The sequence below is a fragment of the Myotis lucifugus genome, unplaced genomic scaffold (genome assembly GCF_000147115.1).
Source record: "Myotis lucifugus unplaced genomic scaffold, Myoluc2.0 scaffold_205, whole genome shotgun sequence".
Lineage (NCBI taxonomy): Eukaryota > Metazoa > Chordata > Mammalia > Chiroptera > Vespertilionidae > Myotis > Myotis lucifugus.
In genome coordinates this window covers 1,779,923-1,807,322 of record NW_005871253.1, presented here as the reverse complement: position 1 = coordinate 1,807,322, position 27,400 = coordinate 1,779,923, and the positions used below count along the sequence as shown (strand labels likewise).

General features: G+C 39.7%; 1 protein-coding gene across 6 annotated transcripts in view; it reads right to left on the bottom strand.

The window, feature by feature from the left end:
* KIZ (kizuna centrosomal protein) overlaps positions 1-27,400 on the bottom strand; it is a 116,677-nt gene that overhangs the window by 63,450 nt on the left and 25,827 nt on the right. For all 6 annotated transcript variants that reach the window (XM_014463296.2, XM_006097530.3, XM_014463293.2 and 3 more), the window contains 2 exons: positions 16,138-16,783; positions 15,443-15,755 (listed from right to left, as the gene is read on the bottom strand). In XM_014463296.2, coding sequence (XP_014318782.1) covers positions 15,443-15,755; positions 16,138-16,783 — 959 coding nt within the window. The remainder of the gene's footprint in view (positions 1-15,442; positions 15,756-16,137; positions 16,784-27,400) is intronic.

Here is a 27,400-nt window from a genome sequence, read left to right as displayed (position 1 = left end):
AAGAAAGCCTGCACCTCCTGAAACACAAGGAATTAGAGTAAAAGCTTAACAAAGGCCCGTCTGGGTGGGCAGGGCAGCTGTGCAGCCTGGGAGCCATTGAGCCTTGGTGACAGATATACAGTGAGCGAAACGAGGCACAGAGAAGTTAAATAACTTGCCCAAGGTCACACAGCTAAGAATTTTAATGCCAGCCGGGAGCAGAGACTGAGCTGGACTACTGGAGCCTAAGACGCTGGAGGTGACATCACTGCAACTCTGGGTCCTGACCCTCCTGGGCCAGTGGGCACACGTGCAGGCCTGCAGCCCCAGAAGCTGAACTTTTCCCATTGCAAGACGCAGCTGAACCACCTGGTCATGGATGAGGCATCGGGCATTGTACCTGGGGGCACATCAGCAATGTCAACCAGTTTCTTTTGCTGGACCCACCAGTGAAGCCTCCCGTCAAGTGTGACAGCCTTTTCAGGGGCATCTGTGCCCTGTGCACCCTTCTTTCTCTTGGACTGTACTTTTGCTTTGTTTTCTCCTAAATTCTAAGGGTCCCCACGAGACTTGCAACCAGGGAAGCAGAGGACTTTAAGGACTCTGTTTTTGCCTCTGTAACTTCCTTTCCTGAGTGAGGGCAGCCCAGTCTAGGCTTATTCCTGTTGCTGTGATCTGGGCTCTTCTATCCTAAGCCTTCCTTTGTTTTTGCTCTAATAAATCTTGCCACTATCACTCAAATCCTCCTTCGAGAGTGTCCCTGAAATTCCTTTCCCATGACACTGTAAGAAACTATTTCTGCCAGAAACAATACCAGACTAGTTTGCAAAATATACATCATATACATCAATTCTTTGCTGAAAATAACTCCACTAAATGATTCACACACTGTAAAAAGCTAAAGATTAAAGACTATGTATTATAAAAACACTATTTTAGAATCCAAGATCCCAATTTCTTTCATGTCTTCTATTTGCATTCCTATGGTCCTGGAACCAACCGGCTGAGCCCTACCATCAGCTTGTTCTCTGGGAAGTCCAGCAAGTGGACAAACCTGCTAGCTGACAAGTAATTGTTAGAAACACAAATGACACTTTATTTATTTTTTGTTAATCCTCACCTGAGGATATTTTCTCCATTGATTTTTAGAGAGAGTGGGAGGGAGGGAGGGGAGAGAGAGAGAGAGAGAGAAAGAGAAACATCGATGGGAGAGAGACACATTGATTGGTTGCCCCCCCCCCCCCCCACACACACACACCTGACCAGAACCGGGGATCGAACCTGCCACCCAGGGACCAGGAATCAAACCAGTTACCCTTTGGGGGGAAGGCCGATGCTCTAACCATTGAAACATGCTGGCCAAGGCCACAAATGACACTTTGAAGAGGGATATTTTATTTTACCCAGGAACAGTTAAAGCATACAACTACATTTTTGGGGTCTAAATTGAAAGAAATTGCTTTCTAGCTTCATTTTCATCTTTCAATCTCACAGAATTTGGGCGATAATTTAGAGAACAACTCTACTGCAAGATAATGTGAACACTCAAATTAAGGTTTGTTTGTTGTTTTTATAAATATATTTTATTGATTTTTTACAGAGAGGAAGGGAGAGGGAATAGAGAGTTAGAAACATCAATGTGAGAGAAACATCAATCAGCTGCCTCCTGCATACCCCCCACTGGGGACGTGCCCAGTAACCAAGGTACATGCCCTTGACGGGAATCGAACCCGGGACCATTCAGTCCGTAGGCCGACGCTCTATCCACTGAGCCAAACTGGCCAGGGCAAGGTTTGTTTTTTTTAAAGTGAGTTAGAAAGAAAAGTTTCTCTGCTTTTTATTTCAGTATCAAAACTGATAATTATTTCCTGGCAAAAATAACCCAGTATGAGGACTACAGAAAATAAACTTTTCTTTAACTCTACCAGGTAACTTTCACACATTCCTGTGGGTATTATCTTTTGGGGGACTTAGAATTTATGTGTTTCAATTGTAATGCTACAGGCTGAGCTTACAGGTTTTATATTCTCTAGGGGACAAAAGTCTCAAAATGGTATGGCAATCAATGACCATAAACAGTTATGTGTTTGCTTAAGTAATTTACGTAATGTAATGCTACGTTTAAAAGGTTTTATAAAATTTACTGTATTTTTTTAAAAATATATATTTTATTGATTTTTCACAGAGAGGAAGGGAGAGGGACAGAGTCAGAAACATCGATGAGAGAGAAACATCGATCAGCTGCCTCATGCACACTTCCCACTGGGGATGTACCCGCAACCAAGGCACATGCCCTTGACCGGAATCGAACCTGGGACCCTTGAGTCCGCAGGCCGATGCTCTATCCACTGAGCCAAATCGGTCAGGGCCGTTTACTGTATTTTTAATGAGACTGAAGAATGGTAAGTACTATAGTTAGTCACATCCCGAACAAAGTTTTAGGAAAAAAATTGTCTTTAACAATGACAAATAAAAAAGACGCATCTTTGTGGAGGTGACCATAAGCTATGGGTGTGTTATTTAGGATGAACCCATGCACAGAAAGGTGGGAGAGAGACAAAGCAACCCTCCTTTTTTCCCAATTCCAATGCAAAAACAGTTGCCCCAAAACTCCACTACTTCCTCCTCCCGGTTTGATCCTACTTTGATCTTTAAACTAACAACACATGATTTGTACAGAAAAGTTTACTTTTAAAACTATCACTTTATTTTTTTTTAACATTTAATTCTCAAGGAAATTTATTGATTCCAATGAACAAGATTTAAAATCCTCCCATGACCCTATTTCTTAAGTTTAAGCAGAAGTAACAGAATGCACTCATGTACCAAACACTCAAAAGACCACAACTGCTACAAAATATAACTAAGGAGCCAGAGGACACTGTTGTCACTCAAAACTGAGACTCTAATTCAATTTGTGTAGCTTACTGGTCATCCTGAAGCAAATCAGCACCTTCACCAATAAGAGAAAACCTTCAGTGACCTCCCACCCACAGGTACACAAATACAACTGAGAAGGGAGAGGTCCCTAGAAGCTCTACCTCTATAAAGATGCAAATTAAGGTTTAAACAGTATAACAATTGGCTGGAGCTAATCCTTTTACAGAGGTGTAAATGGCTATTGAGAACTGAATTCTAGGCTGCTAGCTTTTGTTAAGGAGCATCACTGACCAATTCCACCCAAGAGTAATGCCCAGCCACACAATCCGGGACTGTCAATAGTTTCATAAAGCCAGTGCAATTTGTTTGCTTTGATATCAGATTTCCTGACCATAAATCCAAATGTGTAAATATAAACCGCATCAAGAATTAATGCCCTGGGAAAATAAACTGGAGCGACTATCTCAAACCTGACCCCCAATGGCTGGAACAGCTGTATGTGCAGCCACAGTGAAGTTTGTATAGGGGGTTTTGTTTGCCACACAAAACAGTTGTAGAAAGGACAAACACATACATAGTTAAACAGTCTTTTTCTTTTAATGGGCAGTCTAACGAAACCTATGTTTTGGTGGCTACCTCAGTTCCCATTGTGCGGCCCCTTGGGTGGTCCCTTACAGGGGGCCACTCGAAGGAAGCACAATGCCTACAAGAAGGGAAGGAGGGGACCGAGACACAAAGGCCAACGGAGCAGGGCGGGCTGCAGCAGGCTGCAGACCAAGGGTCAGCCAACGGGCTCCTGTTCTTTACCCAGGAAACAAGGGCTCCTTCTCTTTACCTGGAAACAGTGTGGTTAAGCTGACAGCTTGAATCATGGGCTACATTTTGTAGGGTACCGTCCATCTGGGTTGAGGTCCTCTTTATTGTGGCAGAGGCTGAACAAGCAAAACCCTTGCCTTTTCCCCCACTTTGGCCTCATAACCCGACCTCATCATTCTGTTCCTTTTTTTTTCCTTAATGAGGCGCTGGGAGGCCTGAGAGAGTTTATAATAGGTGTTTCCCTCCACCCTCACACAGGGAAACTGTTTGAACCATAATGTGTTTTAGTAACCACGAATTACTTGTGATGGCTGCAGATGTGCTTTATGAAATGGGTAAGTGTTCTCAGTCCATTTTCTCTTCGATAACTATGGATCCCATACTTAACATCTGGGCTGATAAAAATTCTCCTTGGTGGGAAGGTGAAATCCAGAATGATTTGCTCTTGTTCCCTGGGTTTCTTTTAAATTGGCACTCACTGTCTGGCCAGTGTGGTTCAGTGGTTGAGCACAGACCCATGAACCGAGAGGTCAGGGCTAGATTCCTGGTCAAGGCGCATGCCTGGGTTGTGGGCTCTATCCCCAGTAGGGGGTGTGCAGGAGGCAGCTGATCAATGATTCTTTTTCATCATTGATGTTTCCATCTCCCTCTCCTTACTCTCTCTGAAATACATATTTTTTAAAAAATTAAATTAATTTTAAATGACCAGACGAGTGTCATTATTAGAGTGTTACCTTGTGCTCTCCAATCGGCAGTGCACACAGATTTATGAAGCCAGTCACCTAAAGTGACCCGGCTTTAAATATCTGCTGCAAAAAGAATATTGAGGGAAAATGTTTGATTGTCATATAACTTTATACCTTTCAAAAATTCAACATAATCAAGTTCTCATTTTGGAAAAGTTTAAAAAAGACTATTAATTAACCAAGGAGACAAAGAACCTGTACTCAGAAAACTACAGGATGCTGAAAAAAGAGATAGAAGAAGACATAAACAAATGGAAGAATATACCGTGTTCATGGATTGGTAGAATCAACATCATTAAAAAGTCCATACTACCAATAACAATCTACAGATTCAATGCAATCCCCATTAAAATAGCAACGGCATATTTCAAAGACCTAGAACAAACTCTCCAAAAATTCATCTGGAATAAAAAAAGACCCCGATTAGCCACAGCAATATTGAGAAAGAAGAACAATATTGGAGGGATCACAATACCAGATATCAAGCTACAGTGGGGCCTTGACTTACGAGTGTCCCGACTAACGAGTTTTTCGAGATATGAGCCGTCTCTCGGCCGATTTTTTGCTTTGAGTTGAGAGCTAAAATTCGGGTTACGAGCCAGCTTCAGATACCCCACCGCTAGTTGGCGCAGCGAACGTCACATTGAACGCCACAACATCAGCCCAGCATCACGTGTCATTGTAATGGTGAAAATTGATTTGACATACAAGTAATTTGAGTTATGAGCTCCGTCACGGAACAAATTAAACTCGTAAGTCAAGCCCCCACTGTATATTACAAAGCCACTGTAATCAAAACAGCCTGGTATTGGCACAAGAACAGTCATATAGATCAATGGATCAGAACAGAGAACCCAGAGATCCACCAAAGTCATTATGCTCAATTAATATTTGACAAAGGAGGCAAGAGCATACAATGGAGTCAAGACAGTCTCTTAATAAATGGTATTGGGAAAATTAGACGGATCCATGCAAAAAAATGAAACTAGATCACCAACTTACACCATACACAAAAATAAACTCAAAATGGATAAAGGATTTAAACATAAGACGGGAAACCATAAAAGTTTTAGAAGACTCCATAGGCAGCAAAATAGCAGACATATGTCATAGCAATATCTTTACTGATATAGCTTCAAGGGCAATGGAGACTAAGGAGAAAATAAACAAATGGGACTACATCAAAATAAAAAGCTTCTGCACAGCAAAAGAAACCAACAAAACAACAAGAAAACCCACTGCATGGGAGAACATATTTGCCAATGTTATCTCTGATAAGGGTTTAATCTGCAAAATTTACAGAGAACTCATACAACTTAACAAAAGGAAGATAAACAATCCAATCAAAAAATGGGCAAAGGACCTAAATAGACACTTTTCGAAAGAGGACATACAGAAGGCCAAGAGACATATGAAAACATGTTCAAAGTCACTAATCATTCGAGAGATGCAAATCAAAACAACAATGAGATACCATCTCATACCTGTCAGAATGGCTATCATCAACAAATCAACAAAGGACAAGTACTGAAGAGGATGTGGAGAAAAAGGAACCCTCGTGCACTGCTGGTGGGAATGCAGACTGGTGCAGCCACTGTGGAAGACAGTATGGAGTTTCCTCAAAAAATAAAAAATGGAACTCCCATTTGACCCAGTAATCCCACTTCTAGGAATATATCCCAAGAAACTAGAAACACCAATCAGAAAGGATATATGCACCCCTATGTTTATAGCAGCACAATTCACCATAGCTAAGATTTGGAAACAGCCTAAGTGCCCATCAGCAAACGAGTGGATTAGAAAACTGTGGCACATCTACACAATGGAATTCTACGCTGCTATAAAAGAGAAGGAATTCTTACTATTTGCAACAGCATGGATAGAACTAGAGAGCATTATGCTAAGCGAAATAAGCCAGTCAGAGAAAGATAAATATCACATGATCTTACTCATTTGTGGAGTATAATGAACAACATAAACTGATGAACAAAAATAGAACCAGAGACATAGAAGCATCAAACAGACTGTCCAACCTATGAGGGAAGGCGGGGGGGTGAGGGAGTAAGAGATCAACCAAAGGACTTGCATGCATGCATATGAGCAAAACCAATGGACACAGACAGTAGGGGAGGGGGGAGGGCTTGTGCTTGGGGGAGAGGGTGGTGGGGGAGAGGTCAATGGGGGAAAAAAGGAGACTTATGTAATACTTTAAACAATAATTTAAAAAAACTTAAAATAATACTTCAGTTTGTTTATTAGATGTTATCATAATCAGTTCTATAACTAAACTCTAAGAGGGTACTTCTGGCAAAAGGGTACCTGACAGTGAGGCAGGCCAGTAAGCCAGGACAGTGGAATAGAGAAACAGACATACAGCTGAACAAACTGACAGAGCAATTTACAGCAGATACAGGTCACCTCCCTAGAGATAACACCTAGGCCTCAGTTGCATTTCATCTCCAGGCCCAGAAAAGCAGCAAAACCAGGTGGGTGACACCTGGACCCGCTGCAATGGCTGACGACCCGCTTTCCCTGACACTGACCAATCAGTAGAGACCATGACCCTGAAGGAACATACCTAGAAAACTGACGAATATTCTGCCGTAACCCTCCCCTGCGACCTCCCCTAAGAGTTCCACCTTCAAGAAAGAGATAAAGCCTCAAGACAAAGTGCCCAGCACTCGCTCTCCTTCTGGGGAGCAGCTCTCACCATTCCCTTTCTTCTCTTCTTCCCCCACTTCTCCCCCCACAGACATGCCACTCCTAAACTCCAAAGGACCCCATGAGGCTTGCAACCAGGGGAGCAATGGGCAGCAGCAGCTCGTCCCAGGCAAACCCCTGAACCTGTCTCTAAGGCCCCCTTTTCTCTGACTTCCCAGAGAGCTAAGGGAGCCCAGCCTAGGCTCTCCTGTTGCTTCTATGCTAAGCCTTTTCTTGCTTTACTGTTCCCCGATTTAACAAATGTTCCCTCATAATCACCTGGACTTGTGTTGTAAAATTTTTCCTGCACAAAGTCAAGAACCCAAACACTACAGGCGGGACCCAGGAAGGAGACCCTGGGAAGTGCGCTCACCGCTCTGGACTGGGAAAAGTAAGGACTGCACTTTCGGGCTTGCTCGGGGCCACCCACGCCTCCGTGACCACCTCCCCTCCCAGAGCCACCTCCCCCCTCCTCCCGCCCCCGTGCTCAATAATTTTAGGAGAAAAAACTTTGCTGGGGCTTAATGACAAATGGGGGATCATAAAATCAGACTTCTGCTATGCGGTGACATGTCTGTCTGTCTTTATATGTATGTATACATGTGTCTGTAAGAGAACAGACAAGGAACTCACACTGGGCTGGCAAGGATTACAGTAGGTGAGGGGACCCAGGGACAGAAGAAACCAGAGGCACGATGAGATGGTGGACGGGCTTATGGAGGGCTCAGGCAGTGGTCAGACCCTAAAATAAGTCAGTATGTCACTTCTCCAGGATAAGTGAGTCTCCTTAGGGGCCAATTAACTCTTATGAATGGGAATGGGGTCCAGTGCAGTCACCCTCCACTGAAGGGGAGCTCAGACCAGTCAGGCAGATGTCTCTCTGCAATCTGACTCAGTGCTCAGGGTCCCCCTCCATGATGACCATGAAATGGGAGTGGCCGCACCCAGGGAGGGCACCTGCAGGAAAGGGACAAGCATGGAGCTGTTAATGGCCTCCTGCTGTATGAGTATCTATAAATCAAATATTACAGGACTACTGAAAAGATGGTGCTGGATTGCCGCTGGGCCTTTCAAAGGGTCAGTACTAAATTAAAATGAAGAAGCTGAAACAATTTATTATTCAAATACTCAATCACTTAAAAAACTGCTAAAAGAATTCCAAAGACAAAAGAAGAAACAAGAAAGTCGATGATAACAAATCATCTTTAGAAATGAATAAATGGATTAAATGTAGAGGAAAGGCAGGGAGGATGAGAGCAAGAAAACAATAAAAGCTAACTGGCCCTCCTGGGTAGACCCTAGGAACCAGGTGAAAAGCTTTTCTTGTTAGTGTCAGAGTTCAAGGGGTGTCAGACAAGCACATCCCTAATTCCGGGTAAGTACACCTTTCCTGAAGCAGGACAAGGTAGCTGGCTGCTCTTGTCTGGGATGAAGAGATGAGGAAAAGACCCTGCGATCCCTGGGTGTGTCACTTGGCCTGCAGGGGCGCTAGACTCTGGCACGTGATCCACTCCTTTGGTTGAAGTAACAATAGTTCCCTAGATGGGCCATGGTGCCTTTTCTACAAGGCTTTTGCTTAAACTGCAGTTCTCCCCTGAAATCTGGAATGGTTAATCTTCTTCAACCAATCATCACAGCTATCCTGGTAATCTACTGCTGTGTAACAAGCTAACCCAAAGTTAGTGGTGCAAAACAACCACCAACAGCTTTTTGTTATGCGCTATGCTCATGGCTTCTGTGGGCAGGAATCTGGACAGGGCACAATGCAGGTGGTTCATCTCTGCTCCTAGGGCAAAGGAAACTAAGGAGAAAATAAACAAATGGGACTACATCAAAATAAAAAGCTTCTGCACAGCAAAAGAAACCATCAACAAAACGAAAAGGGAGCCCACTGTACGGGAGAACATATTTGACAATGACACATCTGATAAAGGGTTAATATCCAAAATATATAAGGAACTCATACAACTTAAAGACAAACCATTGAATTTAAAAATGGGCAAAGGACCTCAATAGACACTTCTCCAAATTGGACATACAGATGCCAAGAAACACATGAAAAATGCTCAAGGTCACTGACCATCAGAGATGTAAATTAAAACGACAACGAGGTATTACCTCACACCTGTCAGAATGGATACCATCAACAAATGACAAGTGCTGGTGAGGATGTGGAGAAAAGGGAACCCTAGTACACTGCTGGTGGAAATGCAGACTAGTGCAGCCACTATGCCAAACAGTATGGCTTCCTCAAAAATTCAAAATGGAACTGCCATTTGACCCAGTGATCCCACTCCTAAGAATAAATGCTAAGAATCATGAAACACCAATCAGAAAGAATGTATGCACTCCTATGTGCATAGCAGCACAATTTACAATAGCTAAGATCTGGAAACAGCCCAAGTGCCCATCAGTGGATGAGTGGATAAAGAAGCTGTGTTACATATACACCATGGAAAACTATGCAGCAGTAAAAAAGAAGGATCTCTTACCCTTTGAGATAGCATGGGTGGACCTGGAGATTATTATGCTAAGTGAAGTAAGCCAGTCAGAGAAAGACAAGTATCGCAGGATCTCACTTATATGTGGAATCCAATGAACAAAATAAACTGATGAACAAAACAGATCCAGAGACAAGAAAGCATGGAACAGACTGATGAATCTCAGAGGGAAGGAGGGGGTGGGGTGGGGTTGGGGGGTGGGAAGAGATTAACCAAAGAACTTATATGCATATATGCACAACCCATGGATGCAGACAATAGTGTGGCGAAGGCCTGGGAGGGAGGGGTCAATGGGGGAAAAAGGGGGTGTCTGTAATACTTTCAACAATAAAGATAAATTTAAAAAGATAATAATAGAAAGGAATGAGATTTTTAAAAAGCAATAGATGGGATCAAATTGGATTATTTGAAGAAATTAATAAAACAGACAAATCTTATGCAGACGTGATCAATAGAAAAACAGGGCAGACAAAAAATTATGAGAGAAAAAGGGAATAATTATTGACACAGTAGACATTCTAAAATATAAAGTATGCTCACAAATGTGAAAACTTAGAAAATAGATCTTTTTAGTACATTATACATTTTCAAATTTGACTCAAGATGAATGAAAACCTGAATATACATATGAGCGTTGAAGAATAAGTAATCAAACAAAAACTGAGGGAATTTACATCAGTAGACCTGCCTTGCAAGAAATGTTAAAGCAAATTGTTCATGCTGTAACCTCTGCAAGTGCTTTTCAGTATCCCCCACACCTGCCTTTGCTCCAGGAGACCCACCTCCTCTGACTCAGGCCAGCAGCCTGTGGTGAGATGGTTGGCAAAGGCTGGGAACCAGGTTTCAGTTGGTCAATGGAGACATCTTTTAACATCTGTACAGAACCCCCTAGTGGTAATGACTGCAATTACTGCTTATTTTGCTGAGGATCAGATCTCAGGAATGCTTCCCTCTTAGAAGCCTGGTTCTGGACTTTTGCAATGTAAACCAAAATAAAGATAAGGAAAGTCTTAGAGTTTTTCAGATCAAAATAGGCAGCTAACAGGAGAGGCACAGGCAAGACTGGGGAATGAAATGCCAGGTAGAACATGAGGGGATACACTAATAGCCCCCCTGGCTGGCACAGGGTTATTTTATCAAAAGCGTAATGCACAACCTTACTTTGGGAACAAAAACCAGAATGGGGTGACAAGAAATATCTCAGGGGCCACCTATGTTGAACGGCAGAGGCCATGTCCAGGAAAAACAAGTGATAGTGGTGAAGGAGAAAAGCAACCAAGAAAAGATATCTGCAGGCATCATCACTTCTGAAGGACACTGGATCTAAAATATGCTTCCAGATCCACTTAAAGCGAACTTAGGGTAAATTCGAAAAGAACACAGTTGTAACCTATTATTCCAGGCAATATAATTTTCAGCAGCAACTCTTTCTCAGCTGCAAGAACTTTCTATATTTAACTTTGAAGAGGGACTAAATTAAAATCAAAATCACTGGATGAGATCAGCTTTTTATGACCTTGAGAAAGCAAGGCTTTCATTTGACTTAAAAGGCAGCACTACATTTTGCTCTCAGTTCTTTCTCCAAGGGAGAAAGAACAAAGGAGCTTTGCAAGTACTTCGTTCAAGCTTGAAGAAGGGCACATAGCACTCCATCAGCTTATCTGAGGTTGGAAGGCACAAAAATCAATATGGACAGAGCAAAAGGTCAAGCTGGCACTGCTTAGTTTTATTTCCCTTTTCTAATTAAAGAATTGAATTTGCTTCTTGATCTTCCTTATTCAACCTTATAAAATTTATCCTTGATGATACTGCCATTATTTAGGCAATAGAGGAGGATCCTAGTTCAGAATGTAGACTCTGGATCCAGATAAGCCATTTTGTGACTGAACATAACCTCTCTGTGTCTCAGTTTCCTTCTCTATAAAATGGTGCTGATAATAGGAATAAATAATTATAAATGAAGCGCTGACACAGGCCCTGGCACAGAGGTGGTGCTATTGACCAATACATCACTGTCATGCTTGTGATGTATGTGGTAGAGCACAGGAACTTGGAGCATGACCTGTCAGTTTGGATGCTAGCTGCTCTTCCAACCAGCTCTGGGACCTGAAAAGGTTCTAACCTTACTGGAAACACTCTGCTTGGTATCTGCAGCACACCTCGGTTCTCCTTGGTCTTCACTAAGCCTCATCTCAGATCCTTTTCTGGCTCCTTCTGATCTTCCTGATCTTGAATATGGAGTCAGATCTTGGTCTGCTTTCCTATTTATGCTCACACCCTAATGTTCTTCTCAGGGAAATAACTTTAAAATGCTTATACTCTGATTCAGTAAAATTACAGGATACAAAATCAACACACATAAATCAGTTGCATTTCTCTACATTGAACAAGCCAAAAAGAAAATTAGTAAAACAATCCCATTTACAATAGCATCAAAAAGAATAAAATGCTTAGAAATAAACTTAACCAAGGAGGTAAAAGACTTGTATACTGAAAACTACAAAACATTGTTGAAAGAAATTAAAGAAGACACAAATAAATGAAAAGATATCTTGTGTTCATGGGCAAAATCCCAGTGGCATTTTTTAAATAAATAGAAAAACAACCCTAAAATTCATATGGAACCACAAATGACTCTGACTAGCCAAAATGATATTGAGAAAAAAGACCAAAGCTGGAGGACTCACACTTCCTGATCTCAAAACATTACAAAGCTACAGTAATCAAAATAATATAGTATTGGCATAAACACAGATATATAGAACAGAATAAATCCATGCATATACAGTCAACTAGTCTTTGACAAGAGTGTTAAAAATACACAATGGGAAAAATACAAAAAGTCTCTCTCTTCAACAAATGGTGTTAAAAAACTGGATGGCCACATGCAAATAAATGAAAGTGGATCCATATTGTACATCATAAACAAAAATAAACTCAAAATGGATTAAAGACTTAAATGTAAGACCTGAAACTGTAAAACTCTTGGAAGAAAATATAGAGGGAAAGCTGCCTGACATTGGTCCTAGCAACAATTTCTTGGATATAACACCAAAGCACAGGCCACAAACACAAAAATAAACAAGTGGAACTATATCAAACTAAAAAACTTCTGCACGGCAAAGGAAACTATCAACAAAATGAAAAGGCAATCTACAGAATGAGGGAAAACGTTTGCAAATACTATATCTAATAAGAGATTAATATCCAACATATATAAAGAACTCATATAACTCAATAGCAAAAAAATCCAATGAACAATGTGTAGAATGATCTGATTTTTTCCAAAGAAAACAAACAAATGGCTAACAAGTACACAAAAAGGTCCTTGACATCACTAATCATCACGGAAATGCAAACCAAAACCACACTGAGATATTTCACACCTATTAGAATTGCTATTATAAAAAAGACAAGAGCCCTAACCGGTTTGGCTCAGTGGATGGAGCGTCGGCCTGGGGACTGAAGGGTCCCAGGTTCGATTCCAGTCACGGCCATGTACCTTGGTTGCGGGCACATCCCCAGTGGGGGGTGTGCAGGAGGCAGCTGATCGATGTTTCTCTCTCATCGATGTTTCTAACTCTCTATCCCTCTCCCTTCCTCTCTGTAAAAAAATCAATAAAATATATTTTTTTAAAAAGACAAGAAATAAGTGTCAGCAAGAGTGTGGAGAAAAGGGAATTCTATCCTTGTGCACTGTTGATGAGATTGCAAATTGGTTCAGAAGTTATAGAAAACATTATGATGGTTCCTCAAAAATTTAAAAATAGAATGACTATATGATCCAGCAATTTCACTTCTGGTTATTTTTTCAAAAGAAAGCAAAAGACTAACTTGAAAAGATATATGCATCCTCATATTCACTGCAGCATTACTTACAATAGCCAAGACATGGAAGCAACCTAACCCTTTGCACTCCGAACCATTCTGGACATTGGCTACCAGCTACTCGACGCTACTTTGCAGCGGAAACGTGCATTTACAGACCCTTGTATTATTTAGTATAATTTTGGAACCAAGTAATGTATTATAATGATATTGGACTTATATGAATTGGGTGACATCGAGGAATGTATATTTGCAAAAAAAAACAATATTTTATTGTTTATAATTTTGTACAGTATGATAAGTTTTGTAACACTCCCCAATATGCATTGCAGGCTGATTAGTGCATGTTTGACAGTAATAAGTGGTTTGACACCTGCCACCAGGTGTTTTCCTGTTAGAACACACAATGCAGTCCCGTTTTCTTTGTCCCACATCGGGAATATGTAGTTTATTGTTTAATCCGACACAAAACCCGCTGACATTTCTTGTATATATCTTAGTAATTTTACGATATTTTGATTTAATTTCTTGTGCCATTTCAAGATAAAACTTCAGGGAAACATGCATGTCTCAAAAAGTTGCGTTGAAATAACTCAATTCCCCGTAATCACTAATAAACTGCAATGTCCCCTGAGAGGGGACATCCGAGTGATATGCTAGAATTCCGATGTCCCCTGAGAGGGGACAGCGGAGTGCAAAGGGCTAAGTGTCCATCGATGGATGAATGAATAAAAAAATATATGCATACAATGGAATATTATTCAGGCACAAGAAGAATAAAATACTGCCATTTTCAATTCTCACCTGAGGATATTTTTTTCCTTTGATTTTTTTAGAGAGAGTGGAAGGAAGGGAAGGAGGAAGAGAGAGAGAGAGAGAAAAACATTGATTGGTTGCCTCCTGCACACACCTCAGCTGCACCTCAACTGGGGCTAGGGGTCAAACCTGCAACCCAGGTACGTGCCCTTGACCGGGAATTGAATCCATTATCCTTCAATGCATGGGACAATACTCAAACCACTGAGCAACACAGGCCAAGGCGGCTTTTCACTCTTGCCAGTGTTTCCAGTAGGGTTTGTTGGAAGGAAAGAATGACCGCCTCTGGGTGTAACAAAGTTTTGAGGGCTGTGTGGGTCAGGGAGGCTCTATGGAGGGTCTGCGCTAGTGGCCTATGTGTCACTCCTTATGCCCCTGGCCTTGGTCTCCTCATTTTTAAAAGGTGATGTTTACATTAGTTTGTTTACTTAGGTTCCTTCTTGTCCTAAAAGAGATTTGATATTATGTGTGTGTGTGTGTGTGTGTGTGTGTGTGTGTTTTAGTGCAGAATTGGCTTTCAACAGTTTCCAGACTATCTACACAATTTTACCCAATATCTCCAATCAATAGTAAAAAAATCATATATGAGCCTTTATGAGTTAAATACTATAAGTGCACAAAATATATAACACTGATGTTATTCCAAGGTAACATGAAAAATTTCAATGTCCTCATATTTACATTCAGAAAGGAAAGCTGGCTTAGATATACCCTTAGAAGAATTCATTAACTCCTATTTAATCAAATGACCAGAATACTACTTTGGCAAGTGATGTAGGGATTAAGCAAATTAATTAGATATAAGTTCTTAGTCGCTAAAGCTGAATTCCTAGTAAGTTTAACAGTTTGCTACCTTGTGTGCTATCAGAACTTTAAAATGATTTATTCTCTAAAAAGATGGAGGGTAGGGGGAATAACTTATGAATTAACCAGAGATTGTTTGGATATGATTATAAACTGCCAATCACCTTAAATTCAACAATAATCAGATTTTTAAAGCTAATTCATAAAAAAGGAAAAAAAATAAAATTATATCTTATCTAAAAGACTACTTATGAGACTTAAGGAACTTACACATTCATGACTGAGTGTGCAATAATACATTCCATGTGAACTGGTCTCTAAAAATGTCTATAATTAAAAACAGAATAGTGAAAAAAAAATTGAATGGCTTACTGTCTTGGTGAGTTAGTAGAGGATTCCTTTTCTGAATCAGGAGAGCTTAGGGTTTGCAAAATACAATTATGTTTTTCAGTGGATGGGGCATCTCTTTCTTGCTCGGAGCGGATTAATTTTAAGGCCTCTATTCCATCTTCTCCCTCCATCTTGTCACCTGGATTTGGTTGTGGTTCCAGGCTCTTTAAAATCAGATCATCTTCACTTACAGAAACGGTGAGGTCACTGCTGCTGTTCAAACTGTCCTCCTCCCACTCTTCCTGCATTTTTCGGAAGGGCTTCTGTGACTCTGGGTCTGCATGAGGAAGAGGATCTGTAAGAGGGGATATGATTAGATTACTGATCACTAACCTCAGGGAGAAGCAAGGTAAGATGTCCCACCTCACAGACGGAATTACTTCACAGCTAAAAACATGTAGCAACAATCCACAACTCATTATAGTATATAAAAACTCATTAAAATATTTTTAAAAATATCACAGTGGGTTTAAAAATGAGATAATTTTTTTTGCAAAAATATTTCCACATGCACACTTAAGAACTCATTAGAATGGAATTTGTTGGCAAAGACACTATTTTGTTTTTTGACAAAGATTAAAATTAGTGCATATTTTGTTCTTACATAAGACCAATACCAACTAGAAAAACTAAATACCAAACAAAAATCAGCAAATAATCTCAGCCTCTCACCCCACCTGAGAAAACTTCCCCAGCGGAATGCTTGTCTTGAGAACACTTGTTTTCGGGTGCACAGTACTCCGAGACTGATAGCGGAGAGGCAGGCGGTCTGGCTCTTTCTTCCTTGACTTCAACATGTTCTTGTGTCAGTATTTCTCTCTCCGATCCCTCTGATCTGCTGGAACTGTCACACTTTAAATCAGTGGTTCTGTTCTCTGGACTTAATCTTTCCTGTAACGGGGAATGGAGTTCAGCAGAATTTTTGCCTTCAGATAAATTACTCTTGCCATGACGTGTGTTGCTTCCTATCTCCAGGCAATGAGTTTGTTCCTCCTCAGACAGAACGCTGGCTGTGACTAGCATTTTCTCACCAATCTGAAGAGACGTCTTTCCGTCTATTTTGTCAGACTTATTTAAGCACTCTGTGTCACTATTAGTTTGTACTACATAGCTGTCTGTCACATTACAGTTCTGGGCTGTCTGTTGGTGTGAATGTGGGTCAGGAATTGAAAAGTTCTTTGTGGGTTGGGGAGATTTCTGCTCTGTACTGAAATCTCCAATGCTTGAGACGGCTGACATTTGGCGGCCCATAAAGCTTGTTGCTGGTTGATACAATCCTCTTGACATGGCTGTTTCTGAGTTAATTCCTGCCTGCACTGCAACCTACAGCACCAAAAGAGATGGGAGTTAAGCACATTTATTGTGCATGAATAATTAGGTTGTTCAAGTTGTTTTCAGAAATGAAATGAGGTAAAGGAAACATGACCAATGAAATCAACAACTACCACATCTTATAATCTCATAGCTTCCTTCAAAATGAAGAGCAAAACCCAGTATAGTCCACACTACTTACTTTTAATAACAACATTGGTTCAAAAAGCAAATATTGTTCAGGAACTATGAAATCTATATTTTTCAAAAAGAGATGCATACATTGCATAACAATGTGAATGCACTTAATTTCACTGAATTGTATACCTAAACATCATTAAAACTGTAAATTTTATGTTATGTATATTTGACCACAATTTTTAAAAAAGCCATGTATTCTAACCACTTTCCACAGACAAGTTTGAAATTGATGGAGCTAGGGAGATACTTGACAAAAGGGACGGGGGGGACAGGAGTGGGTAATATAAATGACTATTGTAGGTTTCAAAACTCTATTTCTAGTATTATGTATAATATAAAAACTTTTAATAATCACATTCAAGATTACATTAAAATATACTGCATATGTGTAAAATAATCATAATTTCCAGGCAGAGGGCAAATAACAGTTTTTTTGTGAACGTTTTCAAGTACTTTTAAAGATATTTAAAGCAATTTAAATTTACCGGCATGTCTACAGGGAGAAGAACATTTTCTCTTTCTTAAAAAAAGAGGTGAGGGGGAGGAAAGAGTGGAGGCAGAGAAAAATAAGCAATTGGTTTAGTGGTTTGATGAAGGACACACATGGGAAGAACTAGAAGTAACAGTTATGAAGCTTTTCTTCCAAAGGGACCAAAGTATCTCCACATACATAATAGAATTTAGTTCACAGACTCCACAGAATTGATGGGAAAGTGTATTTGCATCCCTCCTCTTCAGATGGAAAACTGGGGTCCAAAATTTAAGAGAGAAAATGTCATACGCATAGTTGCAACAGAATCTAGGTCTTCCTTCTCTTCGAGTATGTTGTCTCTTCTACTCCCAAAAATGAAAGAAACAACCTTGAAGTTAAAAATAAATGAACAGGCTTATTTTGTTTAAGCCAGTCACAGAAAGACAAGTATCACATGATCTCACTTATATGTGGAATCTAAAGGACAAAAACTGACGAACAAAATAGGTCCAAAGGCATGGAAGCATGAAACAGATTGACAGATCTCAGAGGGAAGGGGAGGGCAGAGAATAACCAAAGAACTTATATGCATATATGCATAATCCACGGACACAGACAATAGTGTAGTGAAGGCCTGGGGGGTGAGGAGGGGTGGGAACTAAGTGGTGGTGGAAGTGGGGGGAGAATGTAGTACTCTCAACAACAAAGATTTTAAAAAATGAAGAGGGATGTCAGAGAAATTGTGGAACAAGGACCTCTCAAAATTGCTCCATAGAAGAAATAATAATGCTGGAAAACATCTTTAGAATATCTTTTCAGAACTCTGAAAATTGACCAAAGGCTTGCAGCTATCTGGGAAGAATTTATGGTGTTTTTAACTTGCTTTATTTCCATTTCCCCACCTCAAATCTGTGGTAACCTTGAAAACTAATAGCCTGAAATTACAGCTTGTAAAACAGCAGCCTAGCAGACACTGAATGGAGCAGAGAAGGAATAGAACTCATTCCAAGCCCCATTCCCAGAGAACTGCCATTATGTTAACTGTCTGGTGTTTCCCTGGAAGACAGCACCAGACTGTCTTTATTTGACCGGACATAGACCTGACACATTGTAAACTGCATTTTCTCTGGGGCGATTTATTGAAAATAATCAGAGGCAAGTTTTTAACACTGAGGTTTCCTAAGGCAGTGGATAACAGTTGGGCAACTAAAAAAGTCTTAAGAGGAAAAGCTGGTAAATGTGATATCCATAGGGGGCTTTAAAAGCTCTATCATATTCCTTGAAATCTAGATGACCAGCCACATGTAAGGGCTGTGAGCATGCTCAGGTAGAGTCTGAGAAGGGCCTAAGCTTTCACCTGAGGTTGACCTTGAGGCTTTGTACAAGCATAAAGTGAAGACTAAGGTAAAGTTTTAAACTGCCTGGATGAGTGTTGAAGGTGTACCCCAACACCAGGGAGTAACAAAGTGTTGAAGGTGTACCACACACACCAGGGAGGGTGCGGCGCCAACCCGTCACGCACAGAGCAGGGCAGATCAGGGGGTTGTGGCGCCACCCCTGTCACACACAGAGCAGGGCCTATCAGGGGCTTTGCCTAAAGCCCTTTGGCAAAGACTGTGAAACTTACTGGTTTCAGACATTTAAAGAAAGTTTTGTCTAATAATTAGCTGGTCACCAAGCTAACTGAACAGAAACTTCAGTGATCATACATGGCAAAGTCCAGAAAGTCACTAAACAAACAAACAGCAATAACAAATTCTGGGGGCGGGGGGTGGAGGGGGGGAGAATCTGATGTTCAGAGTAGCCATATTTTATTATTTAGAATGTCCAAACATCCACAGAAAATTATGAGATATTAAAGGAAACCAGAAAGTATGGTTTATACACTGGAAGAGGGGGGAGCAGAAAGCCCAGACAGTGGACTTACTAGGCAAAGGCTTTAAATTAGCAATTTTAAATATGTTCAAAGAACTAAAGGAAAGCATGTCTGAAGACTAAAGTATTCGAATAATGTCTAAACAGAGACTATCAATAAAGAGATAGAAATTGTTTTTTTAAAAGAATCAAATAGAAATTCTGCAATTGAAACGTACAAGCGCCAGAATAAAAAATTCACTACAGGGGCTCAATATCAGATATGAACAGGCAGAAGAAAGAATCAATTGGGCCTGACTATAGGTCATTAAGATTATCCAGACTGAAAAAAATAAAAAGGAATGAAGACAATAACGAGTTTCAGAAACCTGTGGGATACCATCAAACTTATCAACCTATGCCTAATGAAAGCCTCAGAAGGGGAAGAGAAAGAGAAAGGTGCAGAAATATTTTTTTTTAAATGACCATGAGGAGAACCAAGATAGTGGCATAGGTAAATGCTGGTACTCACTGCCTCCTACAACCACATCAAAATTACAACTAAAATACAGAACAACCATGACTCAGAACCCCCTGAAAACTGGTGAAATGGAAGTCCTATAACTAAAGAAATAAAGAAGAAAGCACAGGTGGAGAGGGGTAAAGTGGGAGGGGGGGGGATGGGGGTATCTATACTCTCAACAATAAACATTTTAAAAATAAAAGAATAAAATAAATTAAAAATTATCGTGAAAACTTCTCAAATTTAGAAAAAAGCATTATTCTAAATAAGAAACTCAATAAAGTCCAAGTATAATAAATTCAAAGATACCCTCACCTAAGCACATCGTAATCAAACTATTGAAAGTCAAAGACGGAGGGAGAGTCTTAAAAGCAAAAATAGAGAAGTTATTCCTCACATACAAGGGATCTTCAAAATGATTAACAGGTGATTTCTCATTAGAAACTGTGAAGGCCAGGAGGGAATAGGATAACATAAAGTGCTGAAAGAAAAAGCCTGTCAATCAAGAATTCTATATCCACCAAAACATTCCTACAGAAATGAAGGAGAAATTAAGGCATTATTTGCTAAACAAAAACAGAGAATCTGTCACTACCATACCTGTTCTACAAGAAGTACTATAGGATGTTCTTAAGGCTGAAATGAGAGGACACTATACAGCAGCTCAAAGTCTAAGCAATAAATAGCACTAGTAAGGGTGACTATATTGGTAAATATAAAAAATAGCATAAATATGTTTTTGTTTGTAACTCTCTTTGCTCCTCTATATAATTTAAAAGACAACTGCATTAAGCAATGATTATAGATCTATGTTGATGAGCAGCATCTATCTATATATATATATATGATATGCAAATAGACCGAACGGCGGAACAACCGAACAACTGAACAACGGAACAACTGAACAACCAGCCGCTATGATGTGCACTGACCACCGGGGACACGTGCGAAACATGGCAGGTGTCGGCAGCAGGCAGCAGAGTGCGGAACATGGCAAGCATCGGCTGCGGCGGGATGGTGGAGTAGGTGAGCAGAGGTGCCAGACCAAGGCGGGGTGCCGGTCGCTGTCATCGGGGCGAGCCTCTGGTGGTTACTGAAAATTCTTTGCTCCCGTGTAATGCAGTCCTGCCTGGTGCTCGCACCTGCTGCCAGCGCCAGCCCCGCTTGCACCCGCTGCCAGTGCCTGGCGCTGGCCCCGATCACTCAGCACCGTCAGTGGGTGCGAGCAGCAGCTGCCAGCCCCGATCACCCCTGAGGGCTTCTGCACCTCTCCCTGCTCCTGGGAGCTGCTGGCAGACATGGGACCAGGGGTCGCAGTGGAAGGGGCCAGGCAGCGGCATGGAGGATAGGCCGAGACCCATCCCTGTGCTCACCACAGCCTCTCAGTCCACAGTTCCTTTCAAGGTGCACAAATTTGTGCACTGGGCCCCTAGTATATGACATAAAGACATAGGTTGTATTACAATAACATCACAAAGGAGCAGGAAAGAATTGAAGCTATACAGAATTAAAGTTATTGCATTCTATTGAAATTAAGTTGGTATTAATACAAATTGGATTATTATAAACTAAAACATAAATTATAACCCACATTAAAAGAAATAACAGGCAATTAAAATGGTACACGAGAGCCCGGCTGGTGTGGTTCAGCAGTTGAGCATCGATCCAGGAACCAAAAGGTCACTGGTTCGATTCCCACATGCCCAGGTTGCGGGCTCAATCCCCAGTAGAGGTGAATGCAGGAGGCAACTGATCGATGATGTTTCTCTCTCATCGATGTTCCTACCTATATCTCTCCCTTCCTCTCTCTCTAAAAATAATAATAATATAAATATAAATAAATAAATAAACAAAATGGTACACTAGAAAGTATTTATTTAATGCAAAAGAAGGCAGTTTTGGAGGACTAAAAAACCCCACAAAAAAACCATAAATATATAGACAACAAAGAGCAAAATGGCAGATGCAATTCCTACCTTTTCTGTGATTACATTAAATTTAAGTAGACTCAATAATACAATTAAAGTTAGAGATCGGCAGAATGGATTAAAAATCGTGATCTAACTATTTGCTGACAACACTATTTTAGATTCAAAGATATAAAGAAGATGAAAACACAGGGAAGGGAAAAGACATGAACAGAGCCTCATGAAAAAAAATAGTGTTACTATGCAAACAGTAACCAAAAGAAAGCTGGAATGGCTGTGCTAATATCAGACAAAATAGACTTTAAGACACACAATTGTTATTAGAGACAATGGATATTTTATGATAAAAAGGATAATTTGTGGAGAAGACATTGCAATTAGAAACATATTGTATAAGTAACAACCAAGTCTTAAAATACATGAAGCAAAAACTAAGAGCATTTAAAGGAGAAATTGACAATTTAATAATAATAGGTACGTCAATACTCCACATTCAATAATGAATACAACAACTAAACAGAAGACCAGTAGGAAAATAAGAACTTGAACAACTATAAACCAACTAGACCTAACAGACATACAGAAGACTCCACCTACCAACAGAATACTTAGACTGCATAATCTTCTAAGTGTACATGGAACATTTTACAGGATATGTTATGTTAGGCCACAAATCAAGTTTCAATAAATTAAAAATATATTAAAACATAAAAAATAAAAAGCAGAGAACATGATTAGAAAATGAACAACAGAAGTGGCAGGAATAAGCAGAGTGACTCAAAGATGTCAAGACTTATTTTTAAATACCAACTAACCAAACAAAACAAAACACCTAAGGAAATCCCAGAAAAAAATGGGGGGGGGGTGAAACTTGTTTTGAGATCTCAGAAAGGGGTTTACATCTCCAACCCTGTCATTTGTACACTGATAATACTGAATGCAAATGAAAATTGTTTCAGGTAGCTTTTATTTACAACTTCTCATTCATCTTTCTCCAAGGAGACTATTGACTATGTAATGGAGTAAATGTTTGTCTTCTTCCAAAATTCATATGTTGAAGCCTAGTGTGGCTATATCTATAGATGGGGCTTCTAAGGAAGTAATTAAAGTTAAATGAGGTCATAAGAGCAGGGCCCTAAAGCAATAGAATTAGTGTCCTTGTAAGAAGAGACACCACCAAGAGCACACACTCTCTGGACCCAGCCACCAAAGAAAGGCCATGTGAGGACACAGAACAAAAGGGACATCTGCAACCCACAGGGAGATCCCTCACCAGGCCACAACCCTGAAAAAAGAAAAAGAATGAACACCAGTCCTTCAAAAACTCTTTTAAAAAAGGCAAGGAAGAAATATGTCTCAACTAACTCTATGAGGCCAGTCTGTGACACTGAAACCGGACAAAGACATTATTAAAAAGAAAAGTACAGACCAATATTTCTTATGAATATAGATTTTTAAAAAAATTTTGTATCCCTGAGTGGACACAAACAAATGTAAAAATTCTTAACATAATACTAGTAAACTACATTCAGCAACATAGAAATGGGATCATTTACCAGGACCAAGTAGGATTTATCTCAGGAATGTAAAGTTGGTTCAACATATGAAAATCAAGTAATGCAATATACTATATTAATAAAGGCAAAAGCTCCAAAGACAGAAAAATCATTAGACAAAGTCCAACATGTGTTCATGATAAAAAACAAACAAACATGCAACAAGCTAGAAATAGAAGGGAACTCCCTCAACTGGATAAAATACATCTATAAAAAACCCCTAGCACACATCATAGTCAATGGTGAAAGACTGAAAGCTTTCTCCATAAGATCAGGATTAACATGAGAATGTCTGCTCCTATCACTTCTATTTAACACTGCTTTGAGATTATAGCCAGGGCAGTAAGGCAAAAAAATAAATAATCAAACAACAACAACAACAACAAAGAAATGAAAGGAATCTAGATTGCAAAGAAAGAAGAGATATACACCCCTATGTTCATAGCAGCACAATTTAAAATACCTAAGATTTAGAAACAGCCTAAGTGCCCATCAGCAGATGAATGGATTAAAAAGCTGTGGTACGTCTATACAATGGAATACTATGCAGCTGTGAAAAAGAAAAATACTATGCATTTGCAACAGCATGGATGGAACTAGAGAGCATTATGCTAAGTGAAGTAAGCCAGTCCGAGAAAGATAAATATCACATGATCTCACTCATATGTGGAATCTAATGAACAATATAAACTGATGAACAAAAATAGACCCAGAGATGTAGAGACATCAATCAGACTATCAAACCTCAGAGGGAATGTAAGGGAGGGGGTGGGGTTAGAGATCAACCAATGAACTCATGTATGTATGTGCATAACCCATGGACAAGGCAGTAGGGTGGTGAGGGCTTTGGGGGGAAAAAGGGGTTAGAAAGAGCAATGGGGGGAAAGAGGACATATGTAATACTTTCAACAATAAAGATTTATTTTTTTAAAAAGAGATACTACCTCTATTTTCAGATAATATGATCTTATACAAAGAAAAACCTAAGAATTACACAAGAAACAATGAGAACCAATAAATAAGTCCAGCAAGGTTGCAGAATCTAGGATCAGTACAAATATAAATAATGTATTTCTATATATTAGCAATAACAATCTGAAATTGAAATTAGAAAAACAATTCTATTTTAATAATAGCATCAAAAAGAATAAAATACCGAATAAATTTAACAAAGTAGTAATACTTGTACACTGAAAACTACAAAACATTTATAAAAGAAGTAAAGACCTAAATAAATGAAAAGGCATTCTGTATTCAAGGAACATAAGACTTAATAGTGTTAAGATAAAAATATGCCCAAATTGATCTAAATAATCAATGCATTCTCTATCAAAATGCCGAGCATTTTTGTAGAAACCAGCAAGCTAAAATTCTTATGAAAATAAATACAAGGAACCCAGATTAGCCAAAACGATTTTCCAAAAGAAGAGCAAAGTTGGAAAACTGACACTTTCCAATTTCAAAACTTACTACAAAATTAGGGTAATTCTAAACTGTACTGGTATAAGGATAAACATATAGATCAATGAAATAGAACTGAAAGTCGAGAAGTAAGTCCATATATCTACAGTCAATTGACATTATTTTTATGACAGTTTTAGGTTGCTGGAATTGGTTATTTCCCCTCCTCCACATTTGAAGGCTATTATTCAGCCATAAAAAAGAATGAAACCTTGCCATTTGTGACATAGACAAACTTTGAGGGCATTATGCTAAATAAAATAAGTCAGACATGATATCTGTTATATGTGGAGTCTATAAAAACAACAACAAAAGAACAAAACCCCACGGTCATAGATACAAAGAATAGATTGGTGGTTGCCAGAGGTGGAGGGTGGAGAGATGGAAGAAATGGATATACTATTAATTTTTTTTAGTTTAAATAAATTGAAAAAATATTGGGAGTTGGGGAAAATGATAAAGCAAATGAATATGACTGAAAATACTTATTAGTAAACAAACAGTAACTTTTAAAATTGTGAGAGTTCATCTTTGCTGAGGAAAAAGGGAGAAAACATACTTCAGAATATTAGCAAGTTTAGAATTAATGTAATGATGTCATCATTTTTAAAGCAGGTGAATCTTGACCATTATTATACTTTGAAAAAATATATTTGTTATATGTCATATTTTATAAAATATTGAGGAAATCTTTATTTTTCTTAATATATTATTTTTTTTTCACAGACAAGGGAATTGGGAAGGTGCATGCAGAATGGAAATAGAACTGTCAGACAAGTTTCCGGCTTTTCACACAATACAATTATTGCTCTTAATTTCTATGTAAGCAAATCCTTAAGTTACACTGAGATTTCAAAACAAAAATCCTGCAAAGAGTCCTATATAATAAAAAGCTAATATGCAAATTGACCAAATGGCAGAATGACTGGTTGCTATGACATGCACTGCCCACCAGGGGGCAGATGCTCAACGCAGGAGCTGCGCCCCGGTGGTTAGTGTGCTCACACAGGGGGAGCACTGCTCAGCCAGAAGCCGGGCTCACGGCTGCCGAATGTAGTGGAGGTGGCGGGAGCCTCTCCTGCCTCCATGGCAGCGCTAAGGATGTCCAACTGCCATCTTAGGGGAGCAGGCCTAAGCCGTCAGTCGGACATTCCCCGAGGGCTCCTTGACTGTGAGAGAGCAGGCCGGACTGAGGGACACCCCTCCCCCACAGTGCACAAATCTTGTGCACCACGCCTCTAGTTTACATATAACAATCTTAAAGAAGATATTTTATTTTACCATGTGTTATGAACTGAATTGTATCCTTCCAAAGTCTTAGGTTGAAGCCCCAATCCCCAACCGGACTATATCTGGAGATGGGGCCCTTAAGGAGGTAATTAATGTTAAACGAGGTGATAAGGGTGGGACCTCAGTCCTTAGAAGAGGAAGGGACACCAGAGATCCATCTCTCTCCATGCATGTGCACAGAGAAGAGGCCACAGAGGACTCAGAGAGAGTGGCCATTTGCAACCCATGGAAGAGAGGTCTCATCAGAAACCAACCCTACTGGCACTTTGATCTTGGACTTCCCAGGCTCTGAACTGTAAGAAAATAAATTTCTGTTGTGTAAGCCACCCAATCTGTGGTATTTTGTTATGGCAGCCCCAGCTGACTAAGAACACCATGCCAATATGATTTTTAACTTTTTATTTTTGTCACTATAATAGATTACTTAATTTTCACAATTAAAACCAAAAAGAGGCATTTCTGGCCATAAAATCCAATAGTTGTTGAAACTACCTAAGTTTTAAAATGGATCCATTAAATTTAGGCTTCAAAAGTTATGTCCTATAAGTTATTTTGAAGAACATGTAACTATAAAATCACCCTATTATGAGTTGTTACTAGCAGGTGGCTTTACTTCCTATTTCTTTAATTCATAGGTAGCCCATGTGCCCACAGCCCTCTCCACTATCCTGGATAACTGGTAAAAAGCCAGCACCAGAGTATGGCCACCCAAGTGGAGAACAAAGATGGTGATGACAGTGATGGTGGTGAGAGTAGCAACAGGGTTAGTGAACATTTGTCAAGCAATTACTAGGTGTCAAGCAGATTTATACCCATTACCTATTTTAACAGTCAAAACAGCCATTATCATTATCCCCACTCTTGTAAGACTTAGCAAGGTTGAATAATCTGTTCCCAGTCCCAGGATTCAAACCCAGATATGAGGACTACAGTGTTCCACCCCCTTATGCTACAATATTCAAAACTGAATGAGTTAAACTCAAATTGTGCTACTGAAACACAGCTTTAAAAAAATGTTTTTATTGGTTTTTATAGAAAGAGAAAAGGAGAGGGAGAGATAGAAACATCAATGAGAGGGAAACATCAACATCGATTGGCTGCCTCCTGCATGACCCCCACTGGGGATGGAGCCCATACCCAGGCATGTGCCTTGACCAGGAATCAAACCAGAGACCTCCTAGTGCAGTGATGGCGAACCTATGACACACGTGTCAGAGGTGACATGCGAACTCATTATTTTGGTTGATTTTTCTTTGTTAAATGGCATTTAAATATATAAAATAAATATCAAAAATATTAGTCTTTGTTTTACTATGGTTGCAAATATCAAAAAATTTCTATATG